General features: G+C 41.2%; 2 protein-coding genes and 1 non-coding gene across 3 annotated transcripts in view; all 3 read left to right on the top strand.

Moving 5' to 3' along the window:
• Positions 1-12,888, top strand: part of LOC133523734 (uncharacterized) — a 38,201-nt gene extending 25,313 nt beyond the window's left edge. Inside the window, exons 2-10 of the mRNA XM_061859425.1 lie at positions 1,859-2,012; positions 2,596-2,758; positions 5,899-6,032; positions 6,426-6,585; positions 8,252-8,381; positions 8,811-8,888; positions 9,610-9,727; positions 11,220-11,395; positions 11,763-12,888. Of these exons, the coding sequence (XP_061715409.1) occupies positions 1,859-2,012; positions 2,596-2,758; positions 5,899-6,032; positions 6,426-6,585; positions 8,252-8,381; positions 8,811-8,888; positions 9,610-9,727; positions 11,220-11,395; positions 11,763-11,940 (1,291 nt within the window). The 3' untranslated portion in view covers positions 11,941-12,888. The remainder of the gene's footprint in view (positions 1-1,858; positions 2,013-2,595; positions 2,759-5,898; positions 6,033-6,425; positions 6,586-8,251; positions 8,382-8,810; positions 8,889-9,609; positions 9,728-11,219; positions 11,396-11,762) is intronic.
• Positions 2,809-2,880, top strand: Trnag-ucc (transfer RNA glycine (anticodon UCC)). Its single transcript has one exon. It is a non-coding gene; the product is annotated as a tRNA-Gly (tRNA).
• Positions 3,970-4,533, top strand: LOC133523736 (probable small nuclear ribonucleoprotein E). The gene has a single exon (XM_061859429.1). The coding sequence runs from the start codon at positions 4,072-4,074 to the stop codon at positions 4,357-4,359; it is 288 nt and encodes a 95-aa protein (XP_061715413.1). The 5' UTR covers positions 3,970-4,071; the 3' UTR covers positions 4,360-4,533.
• Positions 12,889-14,312: the final 1,424 nt, after the last annotated feature.

The raw sequence follows: 14,312 nt of genomic DNA, 5'->3' as shown, positions 1-14,312 counted from the left end.
CAGATTAGAGTCGTGTTTGGTGTGGAATTGAATTTACGTGCCCCAACATAAAAGGCATTAAGCGCCTCGTAGGTAAAGGGTTTTTAATCTCTTTTTAACACTTGGAGATGCAATCAGAGCAAACATGCACGGGGCGGCGCTGGCGTCGCGAATAAATACGTAACTCATTTGAATAGGTGTGTAGTTGCTGAGTTGGTGTGTAGTGGAACCAAGTGGAACCTTAACGGCGAACGTAGTTGAATACTATGAATATAGATCAATTTCCACACGGTTCATACACATTTTATTGCATGGTTAACTTGTTCGCCTCTTTACTATAAACATCGCAAAATTAAGAGAGTCTAATAAAAAAAATACGCTGCACCTTTTTCAGACGTGATACAATCTTCAGTACTTGAGACTCAAAAAAATTACATATACTTGAATAGTCCACAGAAAAGTCCTTTTTGTAAAATATGTTTGACCCACTTAGATATATTATGCTAACGAGATTTATTTCGACTTATTTATAGTGATCATTTGGTGCGTTTTCAATACAAGGTGCATTGACTAACAAAATTATGACAAATTATAATTTAATCGAACTTTGTATATGGATGTGGTATTATGTATGTTTGTTACCTACCTTATATGAAAGTAGACGCTTAAACAGTCGGTTGCATGAAAGATGCAGATATTTAAAATATTACACTTTTTACGATAACGCTGTGATCGATAATTCGAACTTTACAGGTATCCCCTCTGCCAACTTGCCAAGATACGATAATTATCGGAAACTCCCATCACCGCTGCAAGACTAATATATTTAGCGAGAGTGCTGTTGCTTGCTAACTTGCAACTTGCCGTGCCACTCGACTGGCTATTAATTTTGTTACTTTATGATTTCTCATCAAAATTCAACACAATAGATGCTTACCTAACTTGGATACTTTATATCCGTCCCAAGACCGGCTAAACACAAGAGAACGTCCGCCCGTGTCTTTATCCGCTTAGAAATTACGGAGTGCTCTCGGGCTCCCAGTACTGGTTTATATGCAAATACAGTACAGGAACCGATAATTCCCGATTCTCGACATACAAACTAAGTACCGGGAGCATTACCTACCAGAAATCGATAAAACTGTAACCCCCTTACGGCAAAAAGTGGATAAGCGCCCCGAAATCACCTTTCCATACAAACTTAGTCCCCATTTGCCTCTCTGGATATTAACATAATTAAAAATATTTTGACACAATTTGTTTTTTTTTTTTATATATCCAGAGAGTTTGTATGGAGAAGCGGTCATCCCCTTTCCTTTCCCCTTAATTAAGTCTTATATTTAAAAAAAAAACTTCTTTTGCACAAACCATCAAGTATCTACTTATGATAAATTGATGACTAAAATTTCTCCAAGCGTCGTCAAGTCAAGATGTAAATTCTAAACGGTCTCCAAGCGTCAAAAGATAAGATACAGTTGAGGTCAGAAGCGTTTTGCCAGCTATTTGACAAGTTTCGCAAGTTTTGCAGTAAATTACGCCGACAATAGCGATCGGATGATAAAGTGTTCTTAGTTATTGTCAGCACAACTTTGCTACCTTCCAAACTTTCTTTTATATAACCATATTAAGCTATGGGGTACACAGTGATTGATGAAAGTAGGTAGCTACTCTACTCTGTTGTCCAACTGCCCTTGTGTATGTAGTTTTTTAACCGACTTCAAGATTTTTTCGATTCTGCCAAAGTCCATTCAACTGTAGAGGATATAAAAAATATATATATTTAAAATTTAAGCTGTTCATTTCAATAAGATTTGTGCGGTGGCTTTAAATAGCTACTAACTATACAAATTTAATTAAGTAAGGTTTTTATTTGTTTCAGATGCAAGAGTTTCCAAAATACGAAGCGAGGCGAAGTATGCCGCATCCCGGGCTGCACGGTGACGCCATCTGTCGGCGCGCCCGTACCAGTTCGCATGCCACACGTACAGCCTGAAACCTTCAGACTGTTCATACAATACGTCTACACCGGCAAGGTATAAGTGAAATTAATTCATGAATGTGTTATTCCTTTTTTATAGATAAAATAAAATTACAATCAGCAGGTTTATCAATACTTACTAACTTAATGGTGCAGCGATACAAAATGAGGCTTGGTCTCCGGCACGAGTAGGTATCGGCTTGGAGATCGCGCCGCTTCAACAGCATCACCGTTAGATCGGCCACCAACCTACCTAGCGCCCCAGGTATTCCCTTTTAATACCGCGATCCGCATCCAGAATGGATGAATAATGAAACCTGGATGGATAATAAAACCTTGCCATGCCGACAGAGGCGGTTTATCAATATTATCATTAAAGAATTCTGGCGTGCTGATAACAGCGCTATCTGTTGACAAATAGTAGAACAAAGTAGGAGTTCACGTATAATCTGCCATCTAACGTCGAGAGGCAAAACGAATACAATTGGTTACTCTGACAGTCAACATTATCACTTTTATTTAGAGCGCAACAGATGGCGCTTAAATCAAAGCTGGTTTTATGTAGTATCAAATTATGCTTGTAAACTAGGAACTATCTTAGAAGAATAATTCTAATAACATGTGTCCTCTTCTTTTAGCTACTACTTCAAGATTCAGGCGTATTTGAAATGATGACGTTGTCAGCGGATTTAGGCGTAGAAGACCTCCGCGCGGCGTGTGAAGACCATGTTACCTCTACTTTGAGCGTGGAAAGCGCCTGCACTTTGCTAGCAGCTGCTATGGATATTCAAGATCGTCCAGGTAATCTACAGTACTCCTGTTAATATTAAATTTCAACAGCTAAGTCAGTTGCGATGGTGGTGTAATGGTCAGCATAGTTGCCTTCCAAGCAGTTGATCCGGGTTCGATTCCCGGCCATCGCACACTTTTTGCTTAATTAACATTGCCATTTGTTTTTTATGATTTCTGAGAATATTTTGACGCATGACGCATATCCTATGAATCATTTTTACGTCACATAGCTACAAATAAATTTTGATACACGAAACTATTTGTTGCTTCCAAATCTTCACATTCTCTAAGAAACCATGTTTTTCGACCGATTTTTTGTAGTTTCATTTTTTTGTCAGTTTTTGATAAAATTTGGTGTAAGAATCTCCCATTCTGGTCGGAATACTCACGAAATATCAATTTAGTACAAAAAATGTTTATTATTGTTATAAATTCTATACGTAAATCAGTGGAAGATTTTTTAGGACATACGGTGAAATTGCGTTTATTATAAGTATGTACAAAACGTAACAAAATAGAGAACTCCATCTATCCACCAAATTTTATCAAAACCTGACAAAATTGTTATCACAAAAATTAGAAAAAAAAAATTACCATAGAGGTACAATATAGTACATTACGATACAAGTGCGAAAAATAGGAAATTCGAAACGAGTGGCGATAAATTAAAACACGACCGAAGGGAGTGTTTTAAATCGACACGAGTTGCGAATTACCTATTCGCACATGTATCGTACAACGTTTTACAGTACATATGGCCCTTTAAATGTTCGACACAGTAACGTAATATTAATATGCTACTTCTCGCACTAGTGCTATAAAGTAGCCCCATATGTACTGTAAAGTAATAAACTTAATGGTAGAGCCGGGAGATGACCGAACGAGATGCTCTTATGGAACTTTCAGTAGGAGTAGCAGAGAAAGCGCTTTTTTGTTTGTCCTTGTCAGTCTCATATTTTCAAATAAGCCGACCAAATTACGTAGGTTGTTTTTCATATGTTGACAGGAATGTTAAAACTTGTTTCAAATTTTGTCGCATTGCTAATGTTCTTTCCCTCACTATCCTACCTATTTTACACAATTTAATATCTAGATGGTTTTACACAATTCTATCTGGAACGTGTAATTAAGTGTCGAACAAGCCTAACGGCCTAAAACCGGTAACCCCATAACACACTGGCCGCGCGCATCACTAGTCGGCCATCTTGTCTTGTTTGTCTATGGCATATTTTGGCTTCGTTTCGTGACAGCGCCAAGCCGGGTTTACCGCCGTTCGCTTGTAAAATTATTATTTTAACTTGCAAGAGAATACCAAATAAAACATGGCATATAAAGGCCCGCCGAAAGTCCAGAAGGTGATGGTTCAGCCCATCAACCTTATCTTCAGATATTTGCAGAACAGAAGCCGAGTGCAAATTTGGTTGTACGAGAACGTAAATCTCCGGATCGAGGGCCACATTGTAGGCTTCGACGAATACATGAACATTGTCTTGGACGAGGCTGAGGAAGTGCACATGAAGACCAAAAATAGAAAGCAAATCGGGAGAATTATGATGAAAGGAGACAATATTACACTTATCCAAAACGTCAATCCTAACGCCACTGTGTGATTCTAGGTTATGTTATTTTATAAGCTACTAGTGAATACAAGTGCAAAGGACAAGCATTCCTTGGGTGTTAAGTGCGTCGCCGTGTCTATATTTTAAGTAATTGAACCCTTTACCTTGTAAGATCAAGTGGCATACCAATATGGATTATGTTCATTAAATTTAAGACCTAAGTAACATTGCTTTTTATTTCCGTCCTCTGTCCTAGTTTGCAGAATCATTTTAACAAAGAAAAAACAAAAATAGTTAACTTGAGGGAACGTGTTTTAGCAGATAACAATGTACAATATTTAATAGCAAAAGTTTAATTAGATACCTACTTCAGATGATTAGATTAGATTTACTTTTAAAAGGAGCAGCAGTTAGCGGGAGGTCTAATCACTAGAGACAACTTTTGGGTTGCAGTAAACTAGGTGAACATTAAAAAAAAACTGTTTTCACTTTTCGAGTGATATCTCGCACTTAACTAGCTGCATCCTAAGGAGCCTAGAGTCTGCTTGGGAACTTAATCCAAAGAATAAGCATAGGCCAGAGGTCACCAGTTAGTTTCTTCAGGGGTCCTGTTTTTAATATAAAATACCCATTACATTCTGTTTCTACTCGAGTTCATTAAATAAGCCAATATAGGTCTGATGTATCATAATTGACTTTTTTGAGGCCAAGCTTGTAGTTTGGAGACGTTTTAGTTGATAAAAAGAAAAGATGTATGTCATACAAATTCTTTGTACTATGTGCAGTAACATTTCATGGGGAAATAAGGTTATTTTGTTTTATAAATATTAGTTTATATATTTAGATGTTTTTATAACACAGTCTAGGGACTTTTGCAAAATTTAGTATAGTGAATTACAAAATTAAATCATGGTCATGGTAGGTAGTCCTATAAAGGCTAATAATCTTGGAGGATTTAACAACTGGAGTCACCTTTAAGAGCTTACTCCTCGTAAGCTCTTAAAGGTGACTCCAGTTGAAAACCTCAGCCAATAGTCATATGTATTGTATGGACTGATGTTTATCTGACATGGCTATTTGTATGTTACATATGAATAAGCATAAATTTGACGTGCTCCTCTCCCAAAAAAACTGGCAGACTTATGTACAGAAAATTACAGACAAGGTGTCTCCAGTTGTTAAATCCTCCAAGCTAATATTATAACATTCTATGAGCATTAATCATCACTGTACAGTCAGCGTCAAATATTTTGTAGCAACCAAAGTAGCCAAATAGTTCGGTACACCATATATTTAGTATGGTGTACCGAACTATTTGGACACCATGACTGCTACAAAGTATTTGACACTGACTGTACATGATTTTTAAAATATGTGAATATACTGATTATGCTACTGGCACATTTTACCCACGGGTGCCATAAACAAATATTCCTTTGTTTATAGCACCCATGTATGTAAAGTGAAAACATTGTTAATTGTAAGCCATACAGCACCATCTAAGTTGTTAAGCCAGCTGTAAAGGCTATAATATTTTGCACTGCAAGGCGCCTTAGTATTTCTTAGCAAAAACCCGATTTAACTTTGTAGGTGGTAAAAGCGCCACTTCGTTCCTGGAGCGCTGTGTAGCGTTCATCGGCGAGCACGCCGCCGACTGCGTGAAGACCAACGCGTTCCTGAACCTGCCCAAGGACGCTCTCATAAAACTCCTGTCGTCGGACTCCGTTAGTATTATATTGTCATATACCTACATAATACGTAGTCATTGTGAACCCAGTGGCCTAGCTAGGCGTAGGCGAAGGGTCCTCTCGTGCACGGGCACGGGCTTCGGGCAGGGGCACTGAAAAAAATCTTAAACTGAATCTACGAAAAATCCATGTACTATAGTAATTATTGAACTCTCAAGAAAATATTACGAAAGTCGGTTGAGAAAAGCGGCCTGTCGAACAGCCGGACATAGAGAGCACTTTTGCCCAAGCTGATACGAAGATCTTTGCTCGTTTGGTCCTATCCTAAACACCTACCTACTAAAAATGACAGATTGATCATGTGTATTTAAATTGAAGAGTTTTATTTGTTTTATATACTTATCTCATAATATGATACTGCTCTTTCAGCTATGTTTAGAAGAGGAGGAAGTATGGCGCTGCGCGCTAGCCTGGGCGAAGCAACGCGCGGGTGTCACCCAGCCCTGCGCCCACTGGACAGAAGAGGAGCGCGCGCGAGTTTGTCACCACCTTGGGCCTCTTATGACGCATGTCCGACTTCTGCTCATAGGTGCGTGACGTATGACATTACTGAAAAACGGAATTTGAGTTTTAGGGGTCCTTAATTATGGGCTTTGTTATTAGTAACTAATACAGTCAACCAAAAGTATACACGCCAAAAGTACCTATACATTTCAAAGTAGAAAAATATCTCTACACAGTTTAAGTTCTAATGTTTCTGTTACAGTCTAACCCCCTTATTCATAAACGTGTGCTAAAGTTACGATGCCGCAAATCATCGTTTGTCCCTTTCCGACGTATTGGTATGATGGAAAGGGACAAACGATGATTAGCGGCATCGACTTTAGTACCGTTTATGAATGAATGAATGAATGAAATTTAATCCAGAAATTTTCCATATACATTATACATTTACACATAATTACATTACATAACAATATATTATATTATATTACATTAAAATTCTAATAAGGGCCTGCGTCCCGGGTTACCCTGAGCCCGCCACGATAGGCTTGTGGTAGCCCCTCCAGCGCTCGTGCAGCGGGCTGGCGTCCCACTCTCTCACCGCCGACAGTAGCGTGTTGGAGGAGCCGTATATTGCCTTTCTGGCGGTGGCGCTTCTCGCGCGCAGCAGCGCGTCCCAGCCCGGCGCGCGCCCTTCCGCGAACATGGCGCTCGCGCTGCACCAGCGCGGCAGGCGGAACAGCGCCCGCCACGCGTTGTTGTACTACACACGCAAGTCTCTGACCGCCGCGCAGGTGTAGTCGGACCATAGCTCCACTGTATAAACGCTTGTACAAAAACTGAGGAACAGCTGCCTTTTTACGCTGTCGCTACATTTGGCGAATCTTCTAGCCAACATATTCGCGCGTACCGCAGTGGCTCGCCTTTGCCTTTCTACGTCCTCCAGATCTTTTAAACTAGACAATAGAATATGGCCAAGATATTTAACTTCCTGTACTCTACGCAATGGAACCCCATCAAGTAGTAGCGGAGGTATGTGTATGGGCATATGTGCCGCCTCCATAAGCATAAACTCAGACTTGTCAGGATTGTATCTCATATTGTGCTGGCCGGCGTACCTCTCGCATTCTGCGAGTAACTCCCGCATAGCTCCCACAGATGGATGAATAAGGGGGTTGTTCTACATAACTACTTATAAAACAAAGTCCCCCGCAGCGTTTGTTTGTCTGTATGTTCGCGATAAACTCAAAAACTACTGAACGGATTTCATGCTGTTTTCACTTATCGATAAGTGAAAACAGCATGAAATCCGTTGAGTGTAATTTGTTAAGCTTTTATATAGGCTTACTACTTATGCACGGGCACGGGTTGCCAAGCCGCTAGTAGGTAAGTATAGACATATATTTTTTGTTGCCGGCGACCGCTAGGCGGATTCTCTGGTCGAAGGCGCTTTTCGCTATACATATATGGGGCTTCCCATGTTATCGGCTACGAACGTAGCGCGTAGCTCGCGCTGGCAATGAATGCGTCAAGTCAAGGTATTAGAGTATGGTGTATAAAGAGATATTCTGACGTGTAGGCTGATGCATTAGTTTTGGTGCTGACTGTACTAGTACAGTAGTACCTAGGTACTACATTGCTAAATTGCTATGGTCAGTACGACATGGTTTATTAGGTATGTATATTTCACAAGTCAAAGAACGCATGTGTCTCGCCTTGCGGTTTTCATATATTAAAATGTATCGTTTCAGACAGTTGCGTGTTCGCGGAAGAAGTGGAACCAACCGGCGCAGTACCAATGGAGCTGTCATTGGAGCGCTACAGGCGAGCCGCTCTAACCGCGCCTCATCACCATACGCACGACTCGCGCACCAGACCTAGGTAAGACACAATAATGTTACGCATTTTTATAAAAATATTAAAAAACAAATAAATAATATTTAAAAAGGACTTAGAAGAAAGCTCAAAGTTACTCAAATCAAAGGGCAATCGAGTGATCTATGCTCGGAGTTTTTTTGCGAGAACGAAAATAAAAAAAAATTCAGAACCTTCAAAATTCCATAAAACATTGTTAGTGCCATCACTGCCATCGTTATAGCCAGCATGAAGGATCTTGGGTGGCGACCACGAACCTGGGAACTTAGCCAAAAAAGACCTGCAACAAGTGAGATGAGAGCAACGCATGACCGGCTGTTGTGGAAAGAGATCCATTTTAGCATATACCTAAGCAATAATAAGTATTTAATAATGGCGCTTCAGATGAGAAGCTATTAATCGATAGCTCACCCTGTTCTATATTTTTAATTCCAGGCTAGCTGTGAACATGTTCGCCGGCTCCGTCATCCTGCAACAAGAAAAGAGCGCCTATCAAGCTGTCATCAATAACTGGTGAGACTAGGATGTCTGTTATTCACTCTTTAACTTTATATGATTATTTTAAATGGTTGGTTGCTAGATGATCGAGTGTGGCCAACAACTAATAGTGTTACACAAAATTGAATCCGGCAACCAAACGAAAGTAAAAGAGAAATTACTTCCACATCCTAAGGTCACCAAGGCATCCGAACCGCTGACTTCTTTTTTTGCTTATTTAATAAAATCAAGTAGAAACGGACTGCGATGATCACACGATGATCATTTTATTTCAAGAACCGGACCCCTTGGAGAAATTAATTGGTGATCTCTGCTCTAAGGTGTCAGGCCGCGTATCCAACGTTACAATCGTTAACGCGCTGTAGCGTAGCGTAGTCATCTCTCTCTATCACTCTTCCATATTAGTGCGACTGTGACAGTTGCGTTTCGTTCGCCACGGAGCGTGAACGTTGGCTACGCGGGCAGGTGTGCAAGGTAGGAAACGAGTCAGAACCAGGCTTGCCATTTGCACGCAGTGGGGCATCTAAGTTCGTACCTATACATATAAAAAAGAATTAACAGCATTTTAATGTGTGTGTATGTGTTATGTTGTTGTGCACGTTGTGTTATCAACTTTAATTATGATTATAAGTATCAGTGCTTTAGAAAGTGTAATAGTTATAATTATAACACGTTCACATGTGTTACGTACAGTAAAGTACACTTACAATAATTTCAATCTGATATTTATTTGCAGGTGCGGCAGCGGGAAACAAGTATGGCGTCTACTGTTCCGCGCGTCAGTACACGGCTTCAGCGCGAGCGCTTTCCACAAGCAATGCGATAACGTCGCACCAGTTTTAGTTCTCGTACAGGTAAGCTATAGTCTGCCAATCCATTTCCGTCAGTAGAAAAAAAAAACAAATTTAAAAAATGTTGCTTTTTTACGGATAAACTTGTTTGACCGACTATATCTACCGTGCAAGTGGCAAGGTTTGTCTTGTTCAATTGAGAACTGTCAATATGCTGAAATGAAAATTCAACCGGGTTGTGATTGGGTTACATGTTATCACGGGGCATTTGCGTTTTCTGTAGGATTAGATGGAGATATAGAAAGACAAGGATTGCACGCAATTCCACTTTGATACATTTAGTGTAAGTAGGGACCTGTCTGTCGAAAGGCGCGTAGATACAACTGCCCGCGTAGCCAACATGTCAATCGTTAACGCTCCGTTGCGAACGAAAAGCAACTGTCACTGTCGCACTTATATGGAAGAGTGATAGAGGGAGATCGCTACGCTACGGAGCGTTAACGATTGGCACGTTGGCTACGCGGCCTGCTCTTCCCAACTAATATTATAAATACGAAAATTACACTGCCTACCTATCTGTAGCTCTACACTACACGCTTACACAGGTGAACCGATTTAGGTGATATTAGTTTTGAGGATCAAATGTCTTTATGGGACCCATTGTATTAAAGCAATACAAAGGTCACAAATGATAGTCAAAACAGTGGGCAACACTCCTTATTTCGGTCATTCTCGGCTCCGTTCGGCTCAGTATTGCTCTGAGCAATTATTAGGGTTGACGCAAGTTGACGTCCCTTTGCTTGCACGACCACATTTTGACAACCCAAAATCTAAATAGCCAAAAGGGATAGTGTCATACATTAGAAAGTAACAGCATGATTCGTCCCTGAATCGCTGCCAAACTTCGGTTTTGTAGGAAGTTGATAGGAAGTGTCATTTTTGTAAGGTATTATTTATTCTGTTTTCAAAGTCCGACAGTCGGACTTCACTCTCGAAACGCTCCTAACAAATGGATTAGATATCGTGACGTCACGGTCACTGAGAGCCCATCTAGAAGGTAGAAGAACAAGAAAATTGCGAATTTGTCGGTGAAATATAGTTCGTGTCAGATTTGAAATCTAACTTTTAATAACATGATATTACGAGTCAAGGCAGGTCTGTAGTTGCTATACAATATTTTATTAGATAAAATGTAAGAAATCAAATTGTACCCTTACTTCATTCATTTCATTCATTTTCTTATTTATTCATTTTTGGAACTTAAAAAGCTTTTAATTTTGAAACTGTCAGGTTCTGTATTTTTTTTAATTTCCGTATATTACTTTAATATCCACATTATTGTGATAAATTACTTATTTGCTATCTAATTTACTAGACCGTCTAGCTTGAGTTGCGTTCTCGCGCGCGAGTCCATACTTAAAGTCGCGCTAGATGTATGGAGTCGCGCGCGAGAACACAATTCATGCTAGCAGGTTAGGTTTTGTTATAATATTCAACCTGTGCATCATCCCTGCTGCTCCATGTGGCTTTCTCACATATGCAACGACCGTACCAGCTGTCCCGCGGCGAAGTGGTGGGCGGCTTCAGCGAGGCGGCGTGGGCGGGCGGCGGCGCGGGCGGCTACCTGCCCGCCGAGCGCGCCTTCCTGTTCGCGCTGCCCGCGGGCCCGGGCCAGGGCCCCGTCAAACACCCGCTGCTGAAGAAGGCCTTCGCGTTGTGTTACCATCCGGAGTAAGTACTCACTACTACCCTTTCAGATATGTTGTATGCTGGAAGTGATCGGTGGTATTAGTGAGGTGACGCGGGCGGACGGTGGCGCCGGCATATGCTTATCCGCTGAATGCGTCTGTCTGTTCACTCTAACCTTTGCCCGGAGCAAAGTCCTGTTAAGCATCCGCTCCTGAAGAAGGCCTTGGCGTTATGTTACCATCCGGAGTAAGTATATTGTTAACTGTATCCTTGTCGTCCAGAGAGTGTTTTCTTCCAACTATCTTATAGAGAAACGATTTTTCGTCAACTACTCCGGTTTGGGGCAGCATAACTTCGTTCCTAACCTTATAAATAAATAAATTTTAATTTCACTTGGCCTTCTTTTCAGTTGCGGGCCAATATTCGGCGCAGGCGCCGACCTACTCATCTCCAGCAACTGCAACGCCAACAGCGACAGCTACAGCAACCTCCACTCTTACGGGGCTCCTGACGCGTCGGGGTCACTTGCACCCGACTACAACTTCACTGTGCGCGACTACGAAGTTTTCACATATAAACACAACTGACTATTGTAAACTATACTCACATCGGGCGCACTCACTATAGCAACGATACGGGCTCCTGGCGTATCAGGATCACTGGCACCCGACTACAACTTCACTGTGCCCTACTACGAAGTTTTCAACTATAAACACAACTGGCTTTAGCAAACTATACTTTCACCAGGCGCATTCACTACAGCAACGATACGGGCTCCTGGCTTATCAGGATCACTGGTACCCGACTACAACTTCACTGTGCCCGACTACGAAGTTTTCACATATAAACACAACTAACTATTGCAAACTATACTAACATCGGGCGCACTCACTACAGCAACGATACGGGCTCCTCGCGTATCAGGATTACTTGCACCCGACTACAACTTCACTGTGCGCGACTACGAAGTTAAGTTACTCTCGCCGGGCGCACTGACAACAGCAACGATACGGCACCCTTGATGCGTTAGGATCAGCACCCGACAACAATTCCAAATAGTAAACAAACCCAACTGAACTATCCGCGATTTAAATAGTCCTACGTGAGAATAGATCTATGTGTTATCTGTTAGGGCCTACGCTAGCTGACGCGGACGCCCGCCGCGTGCGCACGCACGCGGGTGCTATTTGTAGGTGAAATCCGCCGCACGCGTCCGCTTCAGTTAGCGTCGCTCATACTATTTTTCGTTAACCCGCTCGTCCGCTCCGTGCACCCGCGCCAGCTAGCGGAGGCCCTTAAGAATAACTTTAATTGTTTTTAAGACCTGTAGCACCATTTATTATGTGATCGTCTTCCTACTTAGTTGTTAAATTTTCTTCTTGATTATTTTAAGCTCGAAGTAATAGAGGTAGATAATTCTTGCCACAAAACATTATTACTAATTTAAGGACCTATAAATATTTATAAGGTACCTTGCTATCACAATAATATTACAATAGATGTAAATAAAAAATACATTATATTTTTACTTGAAACTTTGTACTTATCTGTGATTTAATCTCCTATAATGTCCCAACAGTCGGAATCAAGGTTCGTTGCGTCAGATGGTTCACTATTAGTACAATTGGAATACGACCTACCTCGAAATTTCTGGAAGTGTCCTGAATTTAGGGATGTATATAAATTAAGAGGAAAGGGGAGGGCCGCTTCTGCATACAAACGTAGTCCCCATTTTCCTCCCTGGATATTGACACTACGTTTGTATGAAAAGGTGAGTTCGCGCGGGTCCTTTAGGCCCCTTTTTCATGCCACAACATTTCAATACTTTTTCATGTTTATTTAAGAGCCCTTAATCCTTGGAGCGTTCTCCGATTTCACGAAATAACGCTCGATAGATGGCGTTGGCGCTCGGTACGCGAGCGCCGGCAACGCGACGCGCGTTTCAATGCAGACTAGAATAATCTTGATAGCTTTCAATATAATTTCAAGCAACATTAATTTTAGTGTCATATGATATCATATGGGCACTCTTTATTTTATTGTATATGCACAGTAGTTTTTTTTTATGTACACTACTACTAAGTGTACAGACTACAGAGTGTACTATAACCCTTGCTCTTTATTCTGTCTCTTTCACACCAATGGAAAATGAAGAAGTTACTAAATGACTGCAGGTATAAATAAAGTATATTAGTGCGATAGAGAGACAGATAGTGTTTCGTTATCGTATCGTAAACGATTGGCATGTTGGCCACACACTTGCTTAGTGCCTAGCCAAAATACCAATCGTTTGCGTATATTAGTGCGATAGAGAGAGAGTAGTGTTTCGTTGTCGTATCGTAAACGATTGGCATGTTGGCTACGCACCCATGATACCTAGCCAAGAAGCCAATCGATTGCGCATATTAGTGCGATAGAGAGACAGATAGTGTTTCCTTGTCGTATCGTAAACGTTTGGCATGTTGGCTACGCACCCATGCTGCCCAGCCAAGATGCCAATCGTTTGTGCATATTAGTACGAGAGAGAGACAGATAGTGTTTCGTTGTCGTATCGATTGGCATGGTGGCTACGCACCCATGCTGCGTAGTCAAGATGCCAATCGTTTGCGCACATTAGTGCTATAGAGTTTCAGTGATATTTGAAATCACGTTAGGGTTTGTATTATTATTTTTGACCCGAATGAAGTCCATCCAGGTTCTTATGATGGAGTCAGGAGTTGGTCACCAGAACTCCTAATCTACTCATTATAATTCCATCGTGCTTGGGCTCAAAAGATTTGCCCTGACGAACACCATCGATCTAGATGAGGTCCAGGGTCTCATGACGGAGTCAGGAGTTGGTCACCAGAACTCCCCAGAACTCCTAATCTACTCATCATAACTCCATCGAGTTTGGGCTCAATAGATTTACCCTGATGAGCACCATCAATCTAGATGAAGTCCAGGGTCTCATGATGGA

Source organism: Cydia pomonella, chromosome 12 (assembly GCF_033807575.1).
Source record: "Cydia pomonella isolate Wapato2018A chromosome 12, ilCydPomo1, whole genome shotgun sequence".
In the NCBI taxonomy this organism is placed as follows: domain Eukaryota; kingdom Metazoa; phylum Arthropoda; class Insecta; order Lepidoptera; family Tortricidae; genus Cydia; species Cydia pomonella.
The sequence above is the reverse complement of the archived record's forward strand: the minus strand, read 5'-3'. Positions and strand labels throughout refer to the sequence as shown.

Excerpts from the sequence above, each read along its gene's own strand:
- LOC133523736 (XM_061859429.1), top strand. The coding sequence starts at position 4,072 with ATGGCATATAAAGGCCCGCCGAAAGTCCAGAAGGTGATGGTTCAGCCC.